This window comes from Urocampus carinirostris, chromosome 1 (assembly GCF_059441175.1).
Source record: "Urocampus carinirostris isolate Australia breed hairy pipefish chromosome 1, RoL_Ucar_1.0, whole genome shotgun sequence".
Classification (NCBI taxonomy): domain Eukaryota; kingdom Metazoa; phylum Chordata; class Actinopteri; order Syngnathiformes; family Syngnathidae; genus Urocampus; species Urocampus carinirostris.
The window spans coordinates 54985471-55008250 of NC_142349.1; the positions used below are offsets into that span (position 1 = coordinate 54985471).

At 39.4% G+C, this 22780-nt stretch overlaps 1 protein-coding gene across 2 annotated transcripts in view; it reads right to left on the reverse strand.

Moving 5' to 3' along the window:
* tnr (tenascin R (restrictin, janusin)) overlaps positions 1-22780 on the reverse strand; it is a 230878-nt gene that overhangs the window by 11967 nt on the left and 196131 nt on the right. For both annotated transcript variants that reach the window (XM_088345721.1, XM_088345730.1), the window contains 4 exons: positions 17840-17970; positions 11460-11592; positions 9220-9371; positions 7404-7500 (listed from right to left, as the gene is read on the reverse strand). In XM_088345721.1, the coding sequence (XP_088201847.1) occupies positions 7404-7500; positions 9220-9371; positions 11460-11592; positions 17840-17970 (513 nt within the window). The remainder of the gene's footprint in view (positions 1-7403; positions 7501-9219; positions 9372-11459; positions 11593-17839; positions 17971-22780) is intronic.

Below are 22780 nucleotides of genomic sequence, written 5' to 3' on the forward strand. Positions count from 1 at the left end.
ATCAACCCATATGAACACGTATAAACACGATCATTGTTGGAAACCAACCCAGGTAGTTAAGGAATAAATTATTACCGTATTTTCCGCACTATAAGGCGCACCTAAAAGCCTTTATTTTTTTTAAAAGCTGACCATGCGCCTTATAATACAGTGCGCCTTATATATGGATCTGTCATGGTCGCCGTGGCGACCGGTCTGCCCCGCCCCCTGGGCACCAGCTGAAGCAGATCAGCTAATTGCGTGGGTACTATTTAAGGTTGGGTTGTGGGTATTGCGGGTGTGGCTCATTACACCTTTTCTGTTCTGTTATGCCTTGTCCTGTTTAGTTTAAGTCGGAGGAAACCTGTACCTGACCATTCTGAGTGTAAGAATGTTTTTGTTCTGTTTTGTCCCGGAGATTTTCGACAACTTTTATTTTGATAGATAATTCAATAAATAATATAGCATATGTAATGCATCGGAAAATCAAACACTAGTGAAAAATCAAAATCAAACCCATATAAAATTTAAAATAACAATTTCATTGAAAACTTAATAGATAATTAAGAACTTAAAAGATTTAATCTTATTAAACATAGATGACCCCATAATGTCCACCTGTTTAAATAACATAATAATACATTTTAAAAATCACAAGTAAAATATAAAAAGAAAGTTGAAATTAAATTGTGTTTACGCAAACACATGAAAAATACTAATCTTACTAAATATACATTCCCAAAAATGGCCCACGTATTTGAAGTAAATAAAAAGAATATAAACAAAAATAATAATTGGGAACTAAAAACAGGTGAAAAAATACAGCGGAGACAAAAAAATGTTTTTATTTAAAACATGTGAATAAAAATAAAAAATATATTATCATTGGAATATTATGATAATACAAATAATAAAATTAAAACAAAAGTAATTGGAATAAAAAAAGAATTGTTTAATTTAGAAATGTTGAAAATAAATACACTAAAAAAAACAAATTTTGCAATGATTTGAATAAAATAATAATACTAAAATATAATAAAAAAAGAAAAAAATATGAGCGAAAAAAAGGAAATAAGAAAAATAAATTCATAATATTCAAAATAAATATTGCTAAAATAAATAAATAAATTACAACTATCTAAATAACATACTTATATTTTTTTTATTGTGAACATCTAAAAATGAGTGAAAAATAAAAATAATATGTTTTTTTTAATAGTAACAATAATGAATAAAATGTTACTGAAAAACAATTTCCCAAAATGTTTCAAATATTTGAATATCATGATAGTAATAAGAAATAATAATTAAGGAATTAAAACAACAAATAAAAAAACTATCTCATCTTCTCTCATTAGCTGCACCACTTATCCTCAGTAGGGTCGCGGGGGTGCTGGAGCCCATCCCAGCAATCATCGAGCAGCGGGCAGGGGACACCCTGAACTGGTTGCCAGCCAGTTGCAGGGCAATGAAAAAATTATTTGTAAAAAAGAATAAAAAATACAAATCTAATTGAAATTGTTGATGATGTTTTCCATTTTGGTATTAATCTTATAGGTTTATTATTTTTATTTTTACATTTGTTTTATTTTTCAATTATTTTTTTTGTATTATCACAGAGAGTTGTATCCAATGTTTTCTAACAATCGTCTGGTGATGTCTCCATTTTGAGTCATTCCCAAAAGAGCAAAAAACGTGCGTACAAATTCAGGAGCACTCGCGACAAGCAGTCCGGGCACCGTTTGTTATCACGGCAGTTTATCTTTTTCTGCTGTTAACCCGAGTGCAGCGTTTACGGGCTAGGTGTTGCTTCCCTCTCCAAGATATCATCTCCCCCCCCTACAAAGCCTCAGCTGATAAGGACGAGCTTTTCCGTTGTAATATGACGCAGAGAAGGAAATCTAATCTGCTCTGCAAACCCTTAAGGATGAGAGTGAGAAGTGCGGGGGCTTGGGTGGAAAATGAATATGATGCTCTGATGTTTTGGATTCGTACTGCATGGCAGTGCTGCATAATCGACATTTTCACTGTATGATTCCTAAAGATGCATTTTGGACTCACGAATGAGTCTTCCTCTCATGGCAGAGGCAATAAAATCAACATGTCCCCCTTTATTATCGCCACTGTACTGTTAGCTAAATACGGTGCCATGAGGAAGCATTGCTCCCTTCCTGATTTTTTTGTTTTTTGCATATTTATCACTCACAAAGGTTTCAGATGATTAAACTAATTTTAATATTACACAGAAACAACCCAAAGAAACACAAAATGTAGTTTTAATGGATTGATTTCATTTATTACAGCACAAAAAAATCTAGGCATAAATGGCCCTAAGTGAAAAAGTAATTGGCCCCTTAACCTGATAGCAAGTTGGGCCACCGTAGTCAGCAATAACATAATCTAAACGTTTACGATAATTGGTAATAAGTCTTTCATAACGCTGTGGAGGAATTTTGGCCCACTCTTTTTTGCAAAATTGTTTCAAATCTGCCATATTGGAGAGTTTTCTAGCATAAACTGTTCATTTAGGTTCACAACCCCATCATCTTAATTGGATTTAAATCCGGTGTCATGATTACCCATTGCCCTCACATTTGCCCGCTCGTTTGGCGCCAGCTGTTGCTCGTTGCCTTATTGGTTCTCTTCCTATAAAAACTCAGTACTCCATTCACTCCTTGTCAGTCCGTCAGCAAACCTCTGCTTACGCAAGGCAAGCACTATTTGACTCTGGCTCCCGTCTGTCCCGTCCTCACCTGTATCCTGCTCGTCTGTCCCCGACTTCCCGATCGTCTCCGGCTACTTGACCCATTTTTGCACATCGACCACGCTCCGATCGCCCGTCCCAGCAACTCCACTCGTTTCCGCATTCTGACCACGCTCTGATCCCGTGAGCTCCTTGCTCCTCCAGCACAGCGACCACCGGAACTCTACCAAATAAGACTGACGAACTAGCTGTGCTGGTGAAAACCATCAAAGCGCACAGGGGGTGCAGTTTGCTGTGTTTTAGGGAAACGTGGCTCACGTCTAGCATCCCGGACGCTAACGTGTAGCTACCCGGAGCTACCAGAGCTATCCGGCTTCAGCGCTGTTAGACAGAGACACGAAAGCCTGAGGGAATCGGAGAGGAGGTGGACTCGCTAACACGAGGTGGTGTATCCCTGGGCACAAAGATTTACATCTGCCGCAGGGACGTCGAACTTTTGGACTAGCGTGTGAAGTCATCCACTCCGCTGTGGCTAAACTACAACAAAGCAACCCGAGGGCATCCTGTTAATCTGTTAATACACAACAAAGGAGACTGCTGGAAGTGTGAATTTCCCTACGGGGATGAATAAAGTATCTATCTATCCATCTATCTATCTCCACCAGAATTTAGTATTCTGCCAACCACAGCAAATTGTCCTGGTTCTGAGGCAGATAAGAAGCCCCAGACCATCACACTGCCACCACCATGCTTTACTGTTGGCATCATGTCTTTTTTTGTCAAATGCTGTGCGATTTCTACGCCAAATGTAATGGGCTGCACACCTTCCATGACGTTCATTTTTTGACTCATCAGTCCAAAGAATGTTTCTCCAGAAGTCTTGAGGATAATCGAGATGCTTTTTGGCCAATGTGAGATGACATTTTTGGCCTGGGTCTTTCTTATTGTGGACTAATGAACATTGACCTTAATTGAGGCCAGCGAGACCTGCAGTCCCCTGGATGTTTTTAAGGTTCTTTTGTAACATCCTGGATGAGCTGTTGTTGCACTCTTGAAGTAATATTGGTTGGTAGGTTGATAGAGAGAGAGAGTGAGAGAGAGAGAGAGAAAGAGAGATAGATTGATTGATAAAGATAGAGAGGGATAGAGAAAGATAGATAGATAGATAGATAGATAGATAGATAGATACTTTATTCATCCCCAAAGAGAAATTCACATTTCCAGCCGTATTCTTGTGTTAAAAAAGAAAACAAGAGCTATGGAATACAAAAATACCCAATATAACGTGTAGAATAAAGAGCATTTAAATAATGTTCCAAAAAATAGACACTGTAATAGAAATAGGGTAAAATATGCAAATGTAGAGTTGGGGTTTAACGTGGGCTTTTACTCCCCCGGGTGAAGTTAAAGAGCCACATGGCATGAGGGAGAAATGATGTCCATAGTCGGTCCGTGGAACAAGACTGTGAACGAAGTCTGTCGCTGAAGTTGCTCTTCTGTCTGGAGATGATCATGTGTAGTGGATGTAGTGAAATTTAAGAAGATGATAACCATGGAAACTGAGGGCGCCTAATAGCTTGGAATTAGGACAAGTGTTTCCAATCACACACCTGTCCCTATTACCCCAAGCCTTCATAAGGACATTTTGGACAAAGCCCTAGGTCAGGTCACCATCAATCTCTTACCACCTATACCGCCATCACCTATTTTCCGTTTCATCCCGATTTAATATTTTTGTTGAAATAGCATTGTTTTTTAGCTCCTTGCCTTTTCATGCTTGCCAGCGTTTGGGTCCATCTCAAATCCCAAAAGAAATAAAGCTTACGATCATCAAGGAATACAAAGAAGGCACACACATTGCTACCCTAGCTAAGAAATATGGCTGTAATCAATCAAGGTTCGGGACAGTTTGTAAGAATAAGAAGGCAATCAAAAGAGGCAATTCCAAGGGCTTAACAACCCTCTCAAGTGGAGGGTTTAAAATCAGTTTGGCTGTTGCAGTGTGCCCCACTGCATCCACCTGCTACTTCCCTGCACCAGCTCAAATCACATCACAGCAAAAGTAAATAAAATTTCATTTATTATTCACATGTTATATGAAATATAAGTGTGTATACATAGTAATTATTATACTGTTACTATTTTGTTATTTATTGTAATTGTACAGAAACACATTAGCTACCAGTACTTACCATAGGTTTTTTTTCCCCCACTATACAGCTATTTCACTTTGCGGGTCCCCCATGAGACTAGATTTATGTCGTATCCTGGGGGGGTCATGTGAAAAAAATCATATCCCTGCTATTTGTTATTAGATACGTCATTCATTTTCATGTAAAAAATTGCTCCAAAAATGATTTTATGGGGAATAATTTAATTTTACAAATATTTTTTTCACATAAAAGGACAACATATTTTCGGAAAACTGAAAAATAGAAACAGTTGTGATTCCTATGACTGCAAAAACGAAAACTCTTTTCAGCGTATCTCCTACTTACTCAATCGGAAAAAAGAAAAATAGGTCGCAGTGTTGTGCACAAACTTTTCCCCCCAAGTAAAATCCAGCTTCACATGGCTCACCTCACCTTAAAAGTGATATCATCACAACAGGGGTTTTTTCAAAAGCCTTTTTCTGTTTTATTATTTCTGTTGGCCGAAACAGCAAATGCATTTCCGGCAGAAAATATTTCAGCGCTGAAAATCCCTGCATCCCTAGTTTCTATGAAGAACAATAATTGCTATTTTCCTCACAGGCTGAAGTGCATTAATGGAAGCTAGCTTACAATGTGGCTGTTCTACATCCTGAGGTGACATTAGGCGGCAAAATGTGTCAGCCCGAAGAAACCAAACAAGCACAACCTTCAACTCTTCCGTCCTAAAGTGCAGTAAAAGGGACGGAAAAGCTTTTAGCTTAGATGCGGGGCTGCAAAACCGAAACAATAATGGCGCGATAGAAAAAGGAAAAATCAAACTCACTTTTGTCCCGGTGCATCGATTTTTCATGATTTCATATCAAGAGGAACCCCCAAAAAGTGAGTTTTGTAATGTAGTGATAATGAAACCCTTTGGTTGTATTTGATGTCTCTAATCAAATACTATTTTTCCCCCCAATGAAATATTCATGTAATAATCTCCTTTAATCATGCGCCGCAGAACAACAACAGACGAAACGTTTCATTTGCACATTTAGTCATGAATATGATTATTGTTTTGTAACGAGGGGAGTGGGGGGGCATGAAAACAGTGCGGATGTTATGTTGATTTGTGGTCTCAGGATGGAAGGTGGGGTGGGGGGGTTGACGAATCCAAACAGGTTTTTTTCCCCAATTTGCATAAGAAATCAATCCTCTTGTTAGGGGAAATTCGATGAAATAATTGGTCTACTTAAATTATCATAATATATATGAAATGATATTTTATTAAAAAAAAAATAGTTATAATTTTTTATCCACTTAACGTTTGATGCAATTAACAAAAGAGGAAAAAAACATGACTTGACTTGACTTGACAATCTGGAACACTGCAGTTAACTGTAGTCAAATAGTTTAATCGCTTGACATTTCTTACCTTATATAAAATAATAATTCAAATAATATTATTTATGATTGTTTTTTTTTACTATGAGGTGAAATTGAATAAACGGAAAAAAGTCATCATATTTACATATTTACACATGCGATTAAGTAGGAGGAATAATGCAATTAATCACAGTTTAAAAATGCAATCATTTGACTTAACTTATGTTAATGTAATACATAAAATTATAATTGAAACAATAATATTTATCATTTTTCAAAATGTTTTATTATAAGGCAAAAATTTGATAATCAGACGGAAAAAAAGTTATAATATTTACACATGTGATCAAGTATGAGGTTAAATGCAATCGTAATCGTAGTTAAAAATGTAATCACTTGATATAACTTATTATATATAAAATGATGTCTTATGTGATAATATTCATTCATTTTTACATTTTCTATAAGATAGGTAAAACAATGGATGAATTAATTGGACAAAAAGATATCATTTCAAGTTAACTTTGGAAAAATGAAATTCAATTTTGTGAATTTTTTCGATATAACACTAAAATACTTTATATATATATATATATATATATATATATATATATATATAGAAGAATTCAATTTTTTACCTCTGCATGTGATAATGGAATGGGATGGAATGGTCTGCATTCATTTAGAGCTTTTCAAGTCAATGAAGACCTCCCAAAGCGCTTTACAATGTGCTTCACACTTTCCCTTTTAAACACACAAACTAATCGATAGCAGCCATGCAATGCAACTATCTTATCGGGGGCATTAGGGATTCAGTGTCTTGCCCAAGGACACTTCGACATATAACAGGGAGGAGCTGGGAATTGAACATGCAACCTCTTGATCTACTGCCGCCACGATAAACTAAAAGTTAACTCAAGTCAAGTCAAATTTATCTGTATAGCCCTTAATCATAAAATGTCTCAAAAGACTGCACAGGCCAGAATTTCAGCATCTCCTGATTTGGGAAATCCAATTAATTGTACTAGTTTAATTGTTCGAGACACATTCAATTTGCATATATGAACATTTTGTATTATTATTATTATTATTCTGTTATATCATTATGCCTCTGAAAGACAATACGTACATGTTGGCACATCCCCTGCATCAAAATACTTATACACTTTTAGATAATTTGTGAAAATAACTGTGAGGCTTACCTAACCAGAATTCATCCTCCAGGTTTCCAAAGCCTAGTCGATAGTCACTCCACTTCCTGGAAAAATCTGTCAGGCCGTTCTGACGTCGCTGAAACACCTGAACGCATCAAAAAATAAATATGAATTGAATTGTCATTATTTTCCTTGATAACAACTTAGTGAAACATTGTGTGCAACAAGATTGGGTGTAGCACTCCAGGGTAAACATCTAGTAAATTCTTTAAAAAGATAAAAGACTGTCAGGATGAATCGTCAAAAACATTTACAACGTAGTTCTTAAAGACTAGCCCAAGCATCCATCATCTTCACCGCATAGGGTTGCGGGGGTGCTGGAGCCCACCCCAGCCATTTTCAGGCAGTGGGCAGGGGACACCCTGAACTGGTTGCCAGCCAATCGCAGGGCACACAGGGACAGACAACTCATTCGCTCATTCACTCCCAGGGACAATTTGGACCGGCCAATTAACCTGACATGCATTTTTTTTAAATGTTGGAGTAAAACGGAGTGCCCTGAGGAAACCCACGCAAGCACAGGGAGAACATGCAAACTCCACACAGTAGGTTCGCTTTCATGACCTCAGAACTGTTTTATACACGCGCTAACCACTGCGGTGCCGTGCTGCCGGTTGTGATAATAGTGTAGTTGAGTGAAATTGGGCATTGGAATAGGGCTGCACGATTTTGTGATGAAACCTAATCGTGATTTTTAAGACCTCTCTTGCATTTTTGAAGTGATATATTTATTTGAAAAGAAAAGTTCATTTTCTGTGCTAGTTTTTATTTTTTGTGGGAACTGAATCATAGTGACATGCAAACTTACCGTGATATGACGTCATTGTTGAATAACAAATTAACAACTATACATCTATAAATAAAAGCAGAATTGTAGTTGAATAAATTGTCGCTATTGTCATTAAACAAAAGTATCACGATATTGGAGGGCTTCTTGTTCTAGAGTAGAGAGCAACTAGCTAGCTGCATTGAGCACTGTGTAACCGTGACATGACCCGGGTCTCCACCATGATTAAAATACAAATGTCCCAAATGTAGCGGTTTCCCAGAAGTTGTAGCTCCAGGTCATCCGTTTCAAGGGTAACGTATCTGGGTTTGGTGAGAGACACACTCGGCAGGGTAGCTTGTGAAAGTTGCTTAGCTGTGGCACGGGGCTAGATGTGCAGCATCGCTATTACTTTCACTTGCGACAATGCTTGTAGACACCCGGACGCGATAACAATCCTCGGTGCACCCGCTACAGATCACCATTTCTTTGCGCTCTTCTGACTTTCCTCTGAGTCCGATTGAATTGATGAATTTCCTTTCAATGTAACGAGTTGCTAAAACTACCAGCTGTTGTGTTGCGGCGTGTTTTGGTGCCTAGTTGTGCACCCGGCCACCCTGGCTGTTTGACTGACAGTCTACATCGGCCTATCACAGTTGCACACACACACATCTTGCAAACTTGCCCCACCTTTCTTCGCTAGTGCATTTAATACCTGTCTCTGATTGGCCGGCAATGTTAAAACCCAAACTGAGTCGATTCTGGTTGGCCAAACGGTCCATCATTCAAATAACAAACTATGTATCCTCGAAAAAAAGCACAATCACGCGATTGCACTACGTCACATCACAATATCCATTAGATATCGGTTAATTGTGCAGACCTTGACAATAGTGGACGGAAAAGTAGTGCAAAAACATACAGCAGCAACACCATTTATCAGTTTTGCGCGTCTGTTTTGGGTTGTGATGGCCCTGGGGTAGAAATCTAAACTCTAACATAATCACTCTGCATTGAGCATTCTAAAAGGCAACTTACGATCCATCCGCCTTCGTCCGTGGTCATGTCGCAGTACACTTGCACGCCCTGGCTCGGGTCCCTGTTGACGTAAACCGTGTAGATGCCACTCATCGTCTCGCCATTCAGGAGGTGCTGGGCGCAATTCTGAGGCGTGGCGAATATACGGCTCCCTGAGGAGGAAAAGGAAGAGGACGAGTAGTCAACTATAGTATACCATAGTAGACCGGGGGTCTTAAACACTCAATCCGGGGGCCCATAATAGTTTAAGGCCCCCTGCCATAATATGAATGTTTAAATAGACAGTGAGTATTGTTAAGTTCCTCCTGGTGGTAGAAAGATAAGCGTGGACTGTGATTTAAATGCGCATGTTTCAAAATACTGGTAGCTGGATTATGACAATTATGACATAATTGTCCTCTATCTTGCTGCTATAGGTGTCATTTCAAGTCATTTTTATTTGTATAGCCCTTAATCACAAATAGTCTCAAAGGTGCCCTCAAAAAACAAAAATCTTACAAAAGGCTGGCCAAAATAAAAGAGAAAAAAATGATGCAGTTTGGTCAGTTTGAGTCTCCATAGTTTGGATTCTTCTACGTGCTTTTTAATCTCTCATTTTTGGTTGCACCACACTATAAAGCCACATTCGATGGTCAAATAATACACACTGTCTCTTTAATGTCAGCGTAGCCTATGCAAATAATGGTATCTTTTATTTATAATGTATTATTTCTCGATTGATGTGTTGTTGTTATTTTTAGATCATATTTAGTATAGAATTTTTTTAAACTCAAATTTGCTAACAGTGTACTGTTTTTATCAGAGGTTTTCTTGTGGAAAACCTCTATCGGCCCCACCTCACTCAAAGCCTAGCTCCCGCGTCCCCCGAGTAAATTGAGGTTAAAAACCCTGCGGTAAACCCCTGGAGGATATGGCATCCCTGCTTTATGTTTTGAATTTATGATGTGGAATTCCATTTTTTAAGCTCCTCTTTAAAGTATTTTCCTCAAAGACGAAAACATTTTGTGTCCCTACAGACGTTTTATATTAAAAACTTTGCGGCGTTCGTACATATGTCGTTAAGTGTCTTAGATGCCCCTCTACGATTGGTCTCCTATTGGTTTGCGTCATGGCCTCATGAAAATACAGATATGCTATTGGCTGAACTAACTCTCAGAATTCATCTGCTCTTTGACTTTTATCTAATCATTTAATTATTTATTTAATTATTAAGAAATACAAAGCGCGCAATTGATTAGCGACCCTTGTTGTATGGCCAAAAACCAAGCAATGATTTGGAATATTATTAAAAATAAGTAGAAAAAAGCTAGAAAATCTTCTAAGGGTATGACAACCCTTGCAACTAGAAGTTTTAAAATTTGTTTTATTTTGATACAGTCTTCATCCCTGTCAGCATCCACCCACTACTCCACTGCACCAGAGGAAGTCTTGTCACGACCAAAGTATTTCAAATTTAAGTTTTCCTCTTTATGCATAAAAATTAAAAATGTTAATTGATGGTATACTTTGGGGTGTTCATGACTATGACGGGTTACGTCTGCTGTTGGTGAACATCCTATAAGATGCGTTATAAGTGGATGAAATCCTTCACACTATGCAACATTTCTCATTCTTTGTTAAGTTCAGAATTTCATGTAACAAACTGGATTTTTTTCAGCCATAGTTCCCAAGACTTACATTGATGCTAAAAGGAGAAGCAACAGGATGATAACAATAGAAGCAAAGCTTCGGAAGATAAATAAATACGAGGAATGCACACTGATGAAATGAAATGAAATGATCTGCATTTCTATAGCGCTTTTCAAGTCAATGACTTCCCAAAGCGCTTTACATTGTGCTTCACATTTCCCAATAGCGGCCGTGATCTGTGCAACCATGTAAGGCGCTAACCTGCTTATTGGGGGTAATAGGGGGTTCAATGTCTTACCCAAGGACACTTCGACATGTAACACGGACAAGCCGGGATTCGAACTGGGATCCCTTAATCCTAAAACGATCGCTCTACCTCCTGAGCTACTGCACTGATCATTACTTTCGATAAGGGAAATGGCTGTAACCAATCCACAATGAGGTCATTTATCAATAATGGGGAGTACAAAGTTCGGGGTTCGGAAAGCATGAGCTTATTACCATAGGTCTCTAACCCCCACTATACAGCGAATTAACTCAGAACGAATTTACATCTTGAGGCTCTACTATAACAGTCAATCACATGACTTCATGGGGAATATTAAACTCACCCGTAATGAATGTGGTAGAAACCACAGCGCTGGTGTCAAGGCCCCTCGCTGCTTGGAGCTTGACGGTGAACTCGGTGGTCTCGGGGAGCCCTTCCAGGCGAATCCACGTGTCCTCCGAGTCCAGGATCAACTCCTAGTGCAAAAGAACCTTTTCTTTAGTTAAGACCGCGAAAGATTGTGGAGGAAAAGTAGGTTACTCAAAAACCTCGAGAGTGCCATCATAGAAGAAGATATTTAACAAAATCACATTTCTTAGGGAGAACATAAAAGGTCTGTGACTTTGAGGAAGAAAACATAGGAAATGAGTACATTTTTGTTTCCAGAGAAATTATATGTTGAAAGGATTTACAAAATTGAAAGGGAAGAGGAAAAGAAGGAACATTTTAACAGTAAAGGGGAACAGGGAACAGGTAAGGGGGCAGAGGGAAGTGAAAGGGGAAAGGGGGAGATGAAGGGGGAAGGGAAATAGGGAAGTGTAACAGAAGGGAAAGGAAAATGGAAGGGGGAAAAGGAAAGGAGAGCAGAGAACATGTAAGGGACGGCGAGGAAAAGAGGAAATAAAGGGGAAAGGGGAAATACAGGTCGAGGGGAGGGAAAGGAGAACTTGGAACAGGTAAGGGGAATGGTAAAGAAAATGGGGAAGGGTAAAGGAAAGCAAATTGGGAAAGGAGAACAGAGAACAGGTAAGGGAAGGAGAGGAGAAAAAATGAAGTGGGAAGGGGAAGAGGGAAAAAGGAAGTGGAAAGGGGAAGGGGAAGGGAAAATGGAAAAGAGATTTGAGAACAGGGGAAAGGGGAAAGGGAAGAATAATGGTTAAAGGAAGGGAACGCGGAGGGAGGGGCATGGAACGCGGAAGGAGGGGCAGGGAACAGGTAAAAATAAGGTGAAAGGAAGGTAAAGGAGAACAGAAAAGGGGTGAGGGTAAAGTGGAAGGGGAAAAAGGGAAAGGAAAATGGGGAGGAGAAGGGAGAGGAGAACAAAGAACATTTTAGAGGAAGGTAGAAGTGGAAGATGAAAGTGAGAGGGAAAGTGGAATGAAAGGGAAGAGATTAACAAAACAAAACCTAAAAAAACATATAATACTTATTGTGACTTGAACCCAGCATGCCAAGTCCAGCAATAAAATATACTGTAAAATTCCGCCTATAAGCAGTGACTTTTTTCCCCAAGCTTTCAACCCTGCGGCTTATACAACGATGCGGCTAATCTATGGATTTTTCCTGATAGCCGCCAGGGGCGCACAAGCAGTATAGGTAAGAGTGAGACTCGTGGAATAACTGTGTAGAAAAAGACGCAAGTTCAATGTAACATTGCGCTTTGTGCATGAATAAAACTAGCATGAACATCATGGAAAAGGTGTCAATCGAAAGAAGAGCACTAGCTACCATATAGTCTGTTTATTTGTAAACGGAAATATGTGGTGAAACAAACTAATTACAAGGACCAAGGTCCGATGAAGCAGAAATGTTTAAGGCAGATTTCTAATTATCTGTCCGCATTATCGTGTGTTTTGGAGTAAATGTGTTACACGGTTGGTTTCTATGGACTGTTTCTTATGAAACTAAGCCATTTTTGACTACATTCAAAGAACTTGAAGACGGCCAGGGGAGGTAATGTCATGATTACTGATGTGACTCCCGCAGGTTCTGATTGGCTCCCTGTCAGTATTTGAACCCAGTCCTGTCTGTCCTCTGTTGTCAGTCCGTCTGCGAAACTCAGTGTGTACTAGGCAAGCCTTTTTAAACAATGACTCCCACCTGTCCCGTTTTTGCTCCCGTCTGCCTCCGGCTACGACTTATTTTGATCCTGACCACGTCTGCTCTCCCGTCCCGACTTACGACCCGTTTTTGATCCCGACCACGTCTGCTCTCCCGTCCCGACTTACGACCTGTTTCTGACCCGATCACGTTGTTGCTTTCCTGTCCCGGCTAGCGACCTGTTTTTCTGTCCTTTACACCGCCATCGCTCGCTTCCACTTCCGTGTTCGGATCACAATCCGAGTACGAGAGTGACTTGCTTCCCGCGCCTAGTGAACACCTCTTTCCTTTAATAAAACTTGTGAGAATCGTAACCCAATTGGGTCCTGTTTCTGTTCTGGTCCTGACAGTAATGGTGAGTTATGCTGGTTTTATAATTTTCATGTATCCTGTTTCAGACTGATCATGATGTGTCTCTGATGGGTATATTTTGGAATGGTCATCATATCTTAAATCGCAATAGTTTAAGCTTTCCAAAGATATGTGGAATGACGTATTTCAGTGACTGGTGACATACAGACACCTGTTTGTTTGTCAAAAGTCATTAAGAGGTTAAGATACAGTCTATTATTAAAACTCTTGCTGTGTACTGTCTTTCTTCTTAAATATCTCTTGTTTCAATGTGGGCACATGCGGCATGTAGTCAGGTAAGGCTTATGCGTGTAGAAAATGTTTTTTCCTTTAAAAATGTACTGGGTGCGGCTAATAATCGGTTACGTTCGAAATTTTAGTCAAACATTTATCGGTTTTTGAAGCAACATATATCGGACATTTTTCTTGGCAATGTGTTGCAGTGAATAATGCAGGCAAGCATCTGGTAAACGTCTGAGGACACGGACGCTTTTTCGGGTCATGACGAGACGTGTACTGCAGGCAAAAGCTGGGACAATACACGGCCTCGGGCTGTATTTTGTAGCTACTCTTTACTTGCCACTCGCTCTCATGCCCAGCGGGTGAGCAAGCGCTCGTCCTTGTTTTTTGGGGGGTGCGGGGTGATGATACTCTTGCAGCGAGACAGGTAATATTGATAGATTACCTGCTGAATACGGTCATTACAGAAAGTAAGTAATTTGCAGTCTCTAAGGCAAGGTTGACACTGCAGGGAAAACTGTTTATTTTTTCTGCACGGACGCGACCTGTAGATATCAGATTTTTTTCACATCAGAGCCAGAACAGTTTCACGTGTGGTCCTAAATCCGGTTCATATCTGCGTCTGATGTGTGAACACTCGAGACACATTCACGCCACCGATAGGCGTCAAACGTTACTATTCCGTGTTCAACCTAACGGGAGGAAGAGGGAAAATCAATAACCATCCCGGACGAAAACAAGGGGTGTTATGAATTCACCGCTTCATGGAAGACCAACACTTGCTTATTTTTTAACTCGTGGGAGAGCCAACATCGTATACAACGGGATTCTGGATTCACAACAAGTCGCTCGACGTCACAAGCGATGGCACTCATTGATTAAGCGATAGTGGTGGTCAACAGTAATTACATTTAAATTACACCACACAGACAGCATTCAATAGGGGGAAAGCAAGGTTTTTGGATTGAATTAATATGTGGGGGTACATTGTTCCACCGATCTATGAGTACATCCGCAGATTGCGACATCTCGTGTCCTCTTCTGCGCATGCAGGACACTTGTGGCGTTCACACAAGACTTTAAGTCTCATACAACTCAAAAAAACTTTGGATTTTACCCCAAAAATCTAAACTGAGCATTAGGCTCTGCAGAGTGAACCAAGCCTAATCATGCATTTATTCATCCGCCAACCAGAAGAGTGGCATTACTGCGCACACCTGCATCCAATCTTATTCCTTTTTGGAGCACTTCATGCTAATTTCCTACTTCCTACTACTAATGCGTTCAACCCTGAACGGTAACATTTCTGAAGCAAAAAAGCAGCAGTGCCAAAAAATTAAAAACTCAACTCATTTCACATACTTGTAGATTCTCGAGCAACGGGGCACTTGAAATCCGGGCTGAAGAGGTTGCTTTTGTTAAAATATAAAGTGGCGGTGCCACTTTGTGCTTAGCTGGGAGAATTTAAATTGAGCACACTTTTCAACTGATAAAAGAGAACAATATTGTTATTAAAATCCAGAACTTATTCTATAAATATATGAGAAAACAATAGATTTATAAATAAATAAATGATCAATATGGTAGAAAAAAGTATGGACAAATAAATCGACCGATCAATTAATCATTAAATATTACATTTTCTTTAATATATAATAACTAAATGATCAATAAATAAATCATAGAAATGATTCAATAAATAAATGAACAAATCAATAAATGAATAGATACATATTTGAATGACTCAATCTAAAAAACATCTAAATATGAAATAAATTGACAATTTAATGTATACATTATTAATGGATGGATTAATAACTAATCATAGAAATAAACAAATAGATAAATAAATGGATTGATAAATATATAAATAACAAAAATCAATAAAAAATGAATAGATGGATAAATCACTGCGACTGCTGGCGACCGGTTCAGGGTATCCCCGGCCCACTGACCCGAAAATAGGTGGGATGTGCTCCAGCCCCCCCGCGACCCTACTGAGGATAAGCGGTGCAGATAATGGATGGGCGGATGGCTCAACCGATCAATAAACAATAGAAGAAATAAGACAATGAAGGGAGAAAGAGTAAGACAATATAAATTGATAAAAAAAAATGAGATATCAATCAACAAGAAATAAGCAAATAGAGAAAAAAAGAGTAAAAGAGAGAGAGGAAGGGAGTTTTTTTTTAAATAAATGGATGAATAAATTGATCGATACATCAACAAATCAACAAAAAACAGAGAGAGTGTGAAAAAATGGAAACAGAGAAGGAAAGAAACAGAGAAAGAAACAGAGAAAGGAAGAAGAACCAAGGGAAACGAAAGAAAGGAAAAATAAAAATATTAAAAAAGGGAGAACAAAAAATTATTGGAAGAATAAATTGATCAATAAATAGAAATAAACAATAAAGGTGCACAAATTCCCAAAATAAAAGATTTTTAAACGCACGCATGAATCCAACTGAAATCCAAATGAAATCAAAAGATTACTGATGTAGCGCATTCAACGTCGGGTCAGAATTGCGTTGTGCTATATTAAGAAAAAAAAGGATGAAACTGAAGATGTGCATCAAATGCTATGTTTTAATCAAATTATTCGACGTGACCAAGTTATCTGGTTGGACCTGGACGTGAGATTTGTTGTTTTGCATCCGGGTTGCCATGACGACGAGTCCCCAGGAGGCTGGTCAGATTATATCTTTTATATTTCATATTCTTGTTTGTTTCTGTTCTATTCAAGTTTCTTCTGTAGATGATTGGTAAAAGAAACTCCATAAATCTGAGAGTTTGTGTGTCTTGAACAAAGTACAGTGTATCGAACTATCAAAAGCGTAAGAATTCATTTAAAGTTGTCTGTAGCAAACCCTTCCGAATAAAAATAAAAGTTTTTTTAATCGGTTTTCTTGATATAATGATCTAAAAGCCTACGTGGTGCTTTAAAAAGGTGAAACGAGTTTGAAAAAAATACGCTTTAATTCATTAGTCAATCAATTATTTGTTCAAAATATTCATTGACCACCCAATTTCGCCAAACTAAAAAAAAATAATATGAAAATCAAAATACATTCCACAATAAAGGAAGATAAAACACGTGCAATACTTTATCTCCATTGAAGTATTTCACGATAAACAGTGGCATGCTTACCGCATTCGAGCGCTCCCCAGGGTGATATATAATAACATATGTCTTGTCTGGTCTCCGTAAATACTCCCAAGGGTGGCGAAAAAACACATCTAGAATGCTGATGTCTTTTCAAAAGCCAATAAGCAAAAAGTGTCATGATTACCGATTCAAGGAACCTGTGACTGCCCAATTGGCGCCAACAGCCCTGAGAGCTGATTGGCTAATACACTCTTTTTAAACCCCCGGCTTTTAAGAGAACCCTGTCGGATTGTTGCGAACCGATGCTCCCAGCTCGGCAAGCTCTTACTTTCAGACACTTTTCCTGCCCTGTTTTTTCTCTGCCTGATACCCGTAGCCAACCTGTTTCCAACCTGACTCTGCCCTGTCCTGCCTTCCCGACACCCGACCTGTTTTGCCCTGCTACCTGCCTGACAACTGTTGCCGACCTTGTTTCCGAACTCGATACCGCCCTTGCTCTCCCGTCCCGGCTAACGACTAGTTTTCCTGCAGATCTACGACCATCCTCGCTCGACACAGAAGTGCCACTTCCGCGTCTCCAGCCACCTGCTACCCTTGTCCGTCAACCATCGGATCGTGGAAGCAAGCCCTACTCTCCCTCTTTATTAATAAAACTGAGTAAACAAGCGCTATTGGGTCCTGTGTCTGTTTCTGGTTTGTGACAAAAAGGAATGTATCCAAATATGGGTCGCCCATAGAACATATATATATATATATATAAATATATATATATATATGATCCAAAATAATTCACCATGTGACAATGCCCCACTAAAAATCCCGAAATTGGCAAGTCCGGTCGGTCCACTTTTGTCCAAATTTGGGTCAGGTATTTTCAGAGCGCACCGTGTCATTTTGTCGTCTTCAGACATGAATGGCTTTCTTACTTTGCGGTTTCCGTCAGTAGACTTGTAGGTGAGCATGTAGTTGTCGATTTGGGAGACAGGCGCTTGCCAGGAAATGAGCGCGCTCCGGTGATTCACTTCGCTGGCCGTCAGGTTCACGGGGGCGTCCATTGCTGGTCCAAACACACATATATACAAATATTTTGTTATATTATCCTCAACTTTTCCCTGAAATTTTCCTTCTTCCTTTTTCCCTTGCCCTTGCACTTCCCTTTATATGTTTCTTGTTCTTCTTTCCCCTTGCACTTTCCTTCTTGCACTTTCCCCATTCCTGTTTCCTGTTCTCGTTCTCCCTTTCTAATCCTCTTATTTTTTCCTTTCCCTCCATTTGTTCCCTTTTCCCCCTTTGCCTTACCATTGGCTGTTCCCCTTTTCCCCTCTCTTTTCCTCTTCCCCTTTCTTTTACTTCCCCCCTCCACTTATCCTCGTTCTGTTTTGCCCTAATCCTACTTACTCTTTCCCTTCCCCCTTTCCTGTTCCCTCTGCTCATTTTCCATTTCCGATTATCTTACCCCTTTCTCTTTCCCTTACAGATTCCCACCCTCCCTTTTTCCTTTCTCTCCGTCAGTGTTCTTTGCCATTTTGCCTTCCTCTCTCCCATTCCCCCTTTGCCTTCCCCGTTCCTGTTCTGCTTTCCTTCCCAACTTCCCCTTTCCTGCTTATCGTTCTCCTTTGCCCCTTTCATTCCCCTTCCCCTTTCCCGCTCCACATTCTCATTTTACCTTCCCTGTTCCCCCTTTCCAGTTCTCTCTTCCCTATTATCCTTTCCCCCTTTCCATTCCTCTTTCATATCCCCCCTCCTATCCCTTTCTTGACTTTCCCCGTCCCTCCCATTCCTAAATTACCATGAGTAAATATTTACTTTATGTGTTGCTGATGAGCTTGTAAGTAGTCCCCTACCCACTTTTGCCTTCCTCTTCATCTTCCTTCTCATTCCCCTCCCCCCTTTGCCATTCCCAGCTTCATATTATTTTTGGTAATTTGCTAATGAGCTCACCAGTAGTTCCCTTTTTGCCTTACCATGTCCTGTTTCCCCTTCTTCTTTCTAATTTTTTCAAAATTTTATTTTTCCTTGAATTTTTTGTGGATTTAGTTTTTTTCGTGTACCTTCCCTGCAAAATTCAAACCTAAAAACAGAGTTTTAATGCTATAGAACCAGCCACTGGGCGGCAGATGTAAATGTTCAATTCACTCACTGTCAAAATTGGGGAAATACGTTTTAAAATGTTCCTATCAACTCACAAACTTGTATTCACATGGGGAACAAATGGCAAACACCATTCATAAAATGTTTTACAAAAATGTTACCATCAATGTAGGGTAAATCAAATGATGGATTAATCAGGGATCAGAATGGAGATTTTCATTTTCAGCTGAAATAGCCAGCGTCCAGGAATAAATCCGGGCCGGGCCCAAAAAAAACCTGGGTTTTAGGCAATTTACTTGTCCAAAACCATGCTTATATTTATCGTTTAAGTAACATTTTTAGAAGATTAAAATAATTTGCCCACATAACTGATTTTTTTGTAAATACTGCAAGATAAGTTCAAATGCAGTTCAGTCCCTGCAGCTTGTGCGACAATGCGGCCAATTTTTCTAACGGCCGCCAGGGTGCGCCAGAGCAATAAAGGAAAGAGTGAGACAGTCGGATTTTGAATTTGTTTGCTACGCAAGAGAAAAAGTGAAAAAGTCGGAATGCCTTTGGGGTTCAAAAACAGCGGAAATCCGCGGATCCGCGGAAAATTCTGATCCCTGATTAATGTTAATGTCATGAATACTGATTAACACCACCTGCGCTCGCTCATTTGGCGCCAGCCGCTGCGGGCTACCGAATTGTTTCCCTGTCCTTTTTTAAGCCCCGTCCTGTCACTCTCCGGTGGTCAGTCCGTCAGTGAACCTCTGTTGTTACTAAGCAAGCATTTTGACCCTGACTCCCGCCTGTCCCGTTTTTTTTGCACCCGTTTTTGCACCTGTCCGTTCCTGACCTCCTCGTTTGTCTCCGGCTCCGACCTGTTTGATTCCGACCACGTCTGCTCTCCCGTCCCGGCTTACGACCCGTTTTTGATCCCGACCACGTCTTTGCTCTCCTGTCCCGGCTATCGACCTGTTTTTTTTCCGTCCTTGACACCCCCATCTCCCGCTACGGAAGATGCACTTCTGTATTCGGATCACGATCTGATTGCATGAGCGGCTTGCTTGCCGCGTCTTAGCGAGCACCGGATCACGGGCGCTGCCCTTCCTCTTTCTATCAAAAAAGTTTTAACGCTACGCATTTGAGTCCTGATTCCGTCCTGGTCGTGACAGTTAACAGGAATGAGAGGAGCCGCTTCCATTAACTGAGAGTTGCCTGTGTTCCTAACACAACCACAGAAAATCAATATAAGTTCTCTAATCTGTAAAGGTATCTTTTCAATGTTTTTAGTGTATATTTACATAGTAAGAGTGTTTTTTTTTTATTCAGCCCATCTATTTATTTTTTCGAGGTACGTGAAAGGTTAAAAACACTTTTGATGTGACCCACTGGTGTGGATGATTGTCTTAAAAAACCAGAACACGGAAATGACAAATCAATAACATAGTTTGCCCATAAGGGGAGTTTATTTCCCAGCATAAACAAAGAACTGAAATTCTTCCAAGCAATTTCTAACCTATTACGAACAGCCCGCAGGATAACAATGTGTATAGCACCCTGAAACTGTTTTTTTTCCCGAGCCCATACGAGTTTTACCGCATATTACATCACACCTCCACGCTGTGACTCCCTTCATGCTGTTTTACATCAACTGCGACGAGTGTCGTGGATTTTTCACTTTCAACGCCTTACATCAGCTTAAGTGACCATCTATAACCTATTTTTTGCTCTTGATAAAAAGACAAATAAGAGCCAGTTTTGCGAGTAAATTCAAAGAGTCAAATGCTACGAATTCATTTATGCACAGAATTACAATTATTAGAACTGATGAATCGCGGTTCTACAGGTGCTGCTCATTTTGAGTGTCAAGAACGCAAAATAGAGCCACAGTGCATGACAATAATTTGCACTAACCCCCACTCTGAGCAATAGTTGACTGGGGATAATAGATCACGTTGGCACAGGTGCTGTTTGTTTCAGGTAATTTTAGACGGGCCAGAACAGAACTAAAAATAGTGCTTTCTGCCTAAACCCCCTTGCAGAAATATACGATTGTGGATAACAGATGGGGGCTGAACAAGTGCAATTCTTTTTTTTATTAAAAGGCATAAAAGAGCCAAAAGGCTTGCCAAAAAGGCATCCTGCTGACCCTCAGTCGCAATAATATGCGGTTGAGGATAATGGATCATGGATTATTTCAATGCACTGATATTTGAAAAATTTGAAGATAATGTGAATGCTATAAATAAGCAGTTTGTTTTTATATTCTTTGATATATAAACAGAATTTAGAGATTTTTTTTAAAGAAGTTTCAGTTTTACCATGATTCTTTAAAAAATGCTTCTGTAAGCAAATTCCTTACCATTATCCTTTCAGGTTGTGTTGAGTGAAAAAATCTGGAATTTTAGGAAATTTTAATCAAATTATTTAATCAAAATGAATGTGCACGATTAAACAATAGCCATCAATCTAAGAATGTTACTATTTTTAGATAGCTGCTATGTCCACAATACTAGCATTACCAGCTCAGTAGCCTAGATGGTAAGGCGCCCGCTTTGAGACTGGGAGGTTCGGGTTCGCGCCCCGGCCGAGTCATTCCTAAGACTTAAAAAGTGGTCGGCGGCGCCCTCTCTTGGCTGCGGCTGCATCGGGTCAGATGCAATCGACATTTCGTTCTGTGTACATTGTTACACAGAATGACAATACAAGGAAATTATTATTATTATTATTATTATAGCCAAGGAAATTGGCATTTCTGACAGCAACTAAATTATTTAGCATCAACTAATAACGTGATGCTAGTGGCTTAAGTGAGAATAGCCTCCGAGTGATGGTATTTGCCAAGTTGGCTGTGCTAGTGAAAATATATCCACTTTCTGGAAAGGATTGAATCTAACGAGTGCAATATTTGAATCAAAACTTGCCGGGTTTAACATTCGAAGATTGAAGAAATGATGCTAGCATAAGAAGTCTTTCCAACGATGTTCTCATTCGTAGTTAAAGTCCGTGGCACTGAAGTAAGCTACTAAATTATTTAGCATCAATTAATATATGAATACCAGCGCCTAAAGTGAAGTTAGCCCCCAAAACGATGCTAGCTAGCAAAAAAGGATCTATTTTCTGGACAAGGTTTAATCTGGAATACTATTTTAATCAACATTTGCATCATTAAATACTATCCATTAATAAAAAGATGCTAGCGTTAACAGGTAGCTGTGTCCACAATGCTAGAACTAGTAGTAATGGTTCATGACAAGGGCATTTTGCTGCTAAATTATTTCGCATCAACTTGCTCCTTCATATCTTTCAGATTTAATTTTCCCCTATGTCCCAATCCGGAGCCTTCACTCTGAAAACGCTGATCTACTAGTGATCCCAAGAGCCAAGAAGAGATCCACAGGTTCGAGAGCGTTCTCCATTCGGGCCCCGGTTTTGTGGAATGCTCTTCCTCCTGAGATTCGATCTGCAAACTCAGTGGAAATGTTTAAATCTAAGCTTAAAACACACTTCTATTCTATAGCATATAACCTGTATTTTATGTTGACAATATCTGTGTATTATTTACCCTCATGTAGGTTTTAGTTGATGGGATGGTGTCATAAAAGTCTGTAGTTTGCAATAGTATTTGATCTGTGCAGCCCTTTGAGACTATTTGTGATTAAGGGCGTCACAAATAAACATGACTTGACTTGAGAGACATAAGTGAAGCTAGTCACCAAAGCAATGGTATTTGCAATGCGGCTGTGCCAGCAAGAATGTATCATACTTTCTTTAAAGTATACAATATAAAA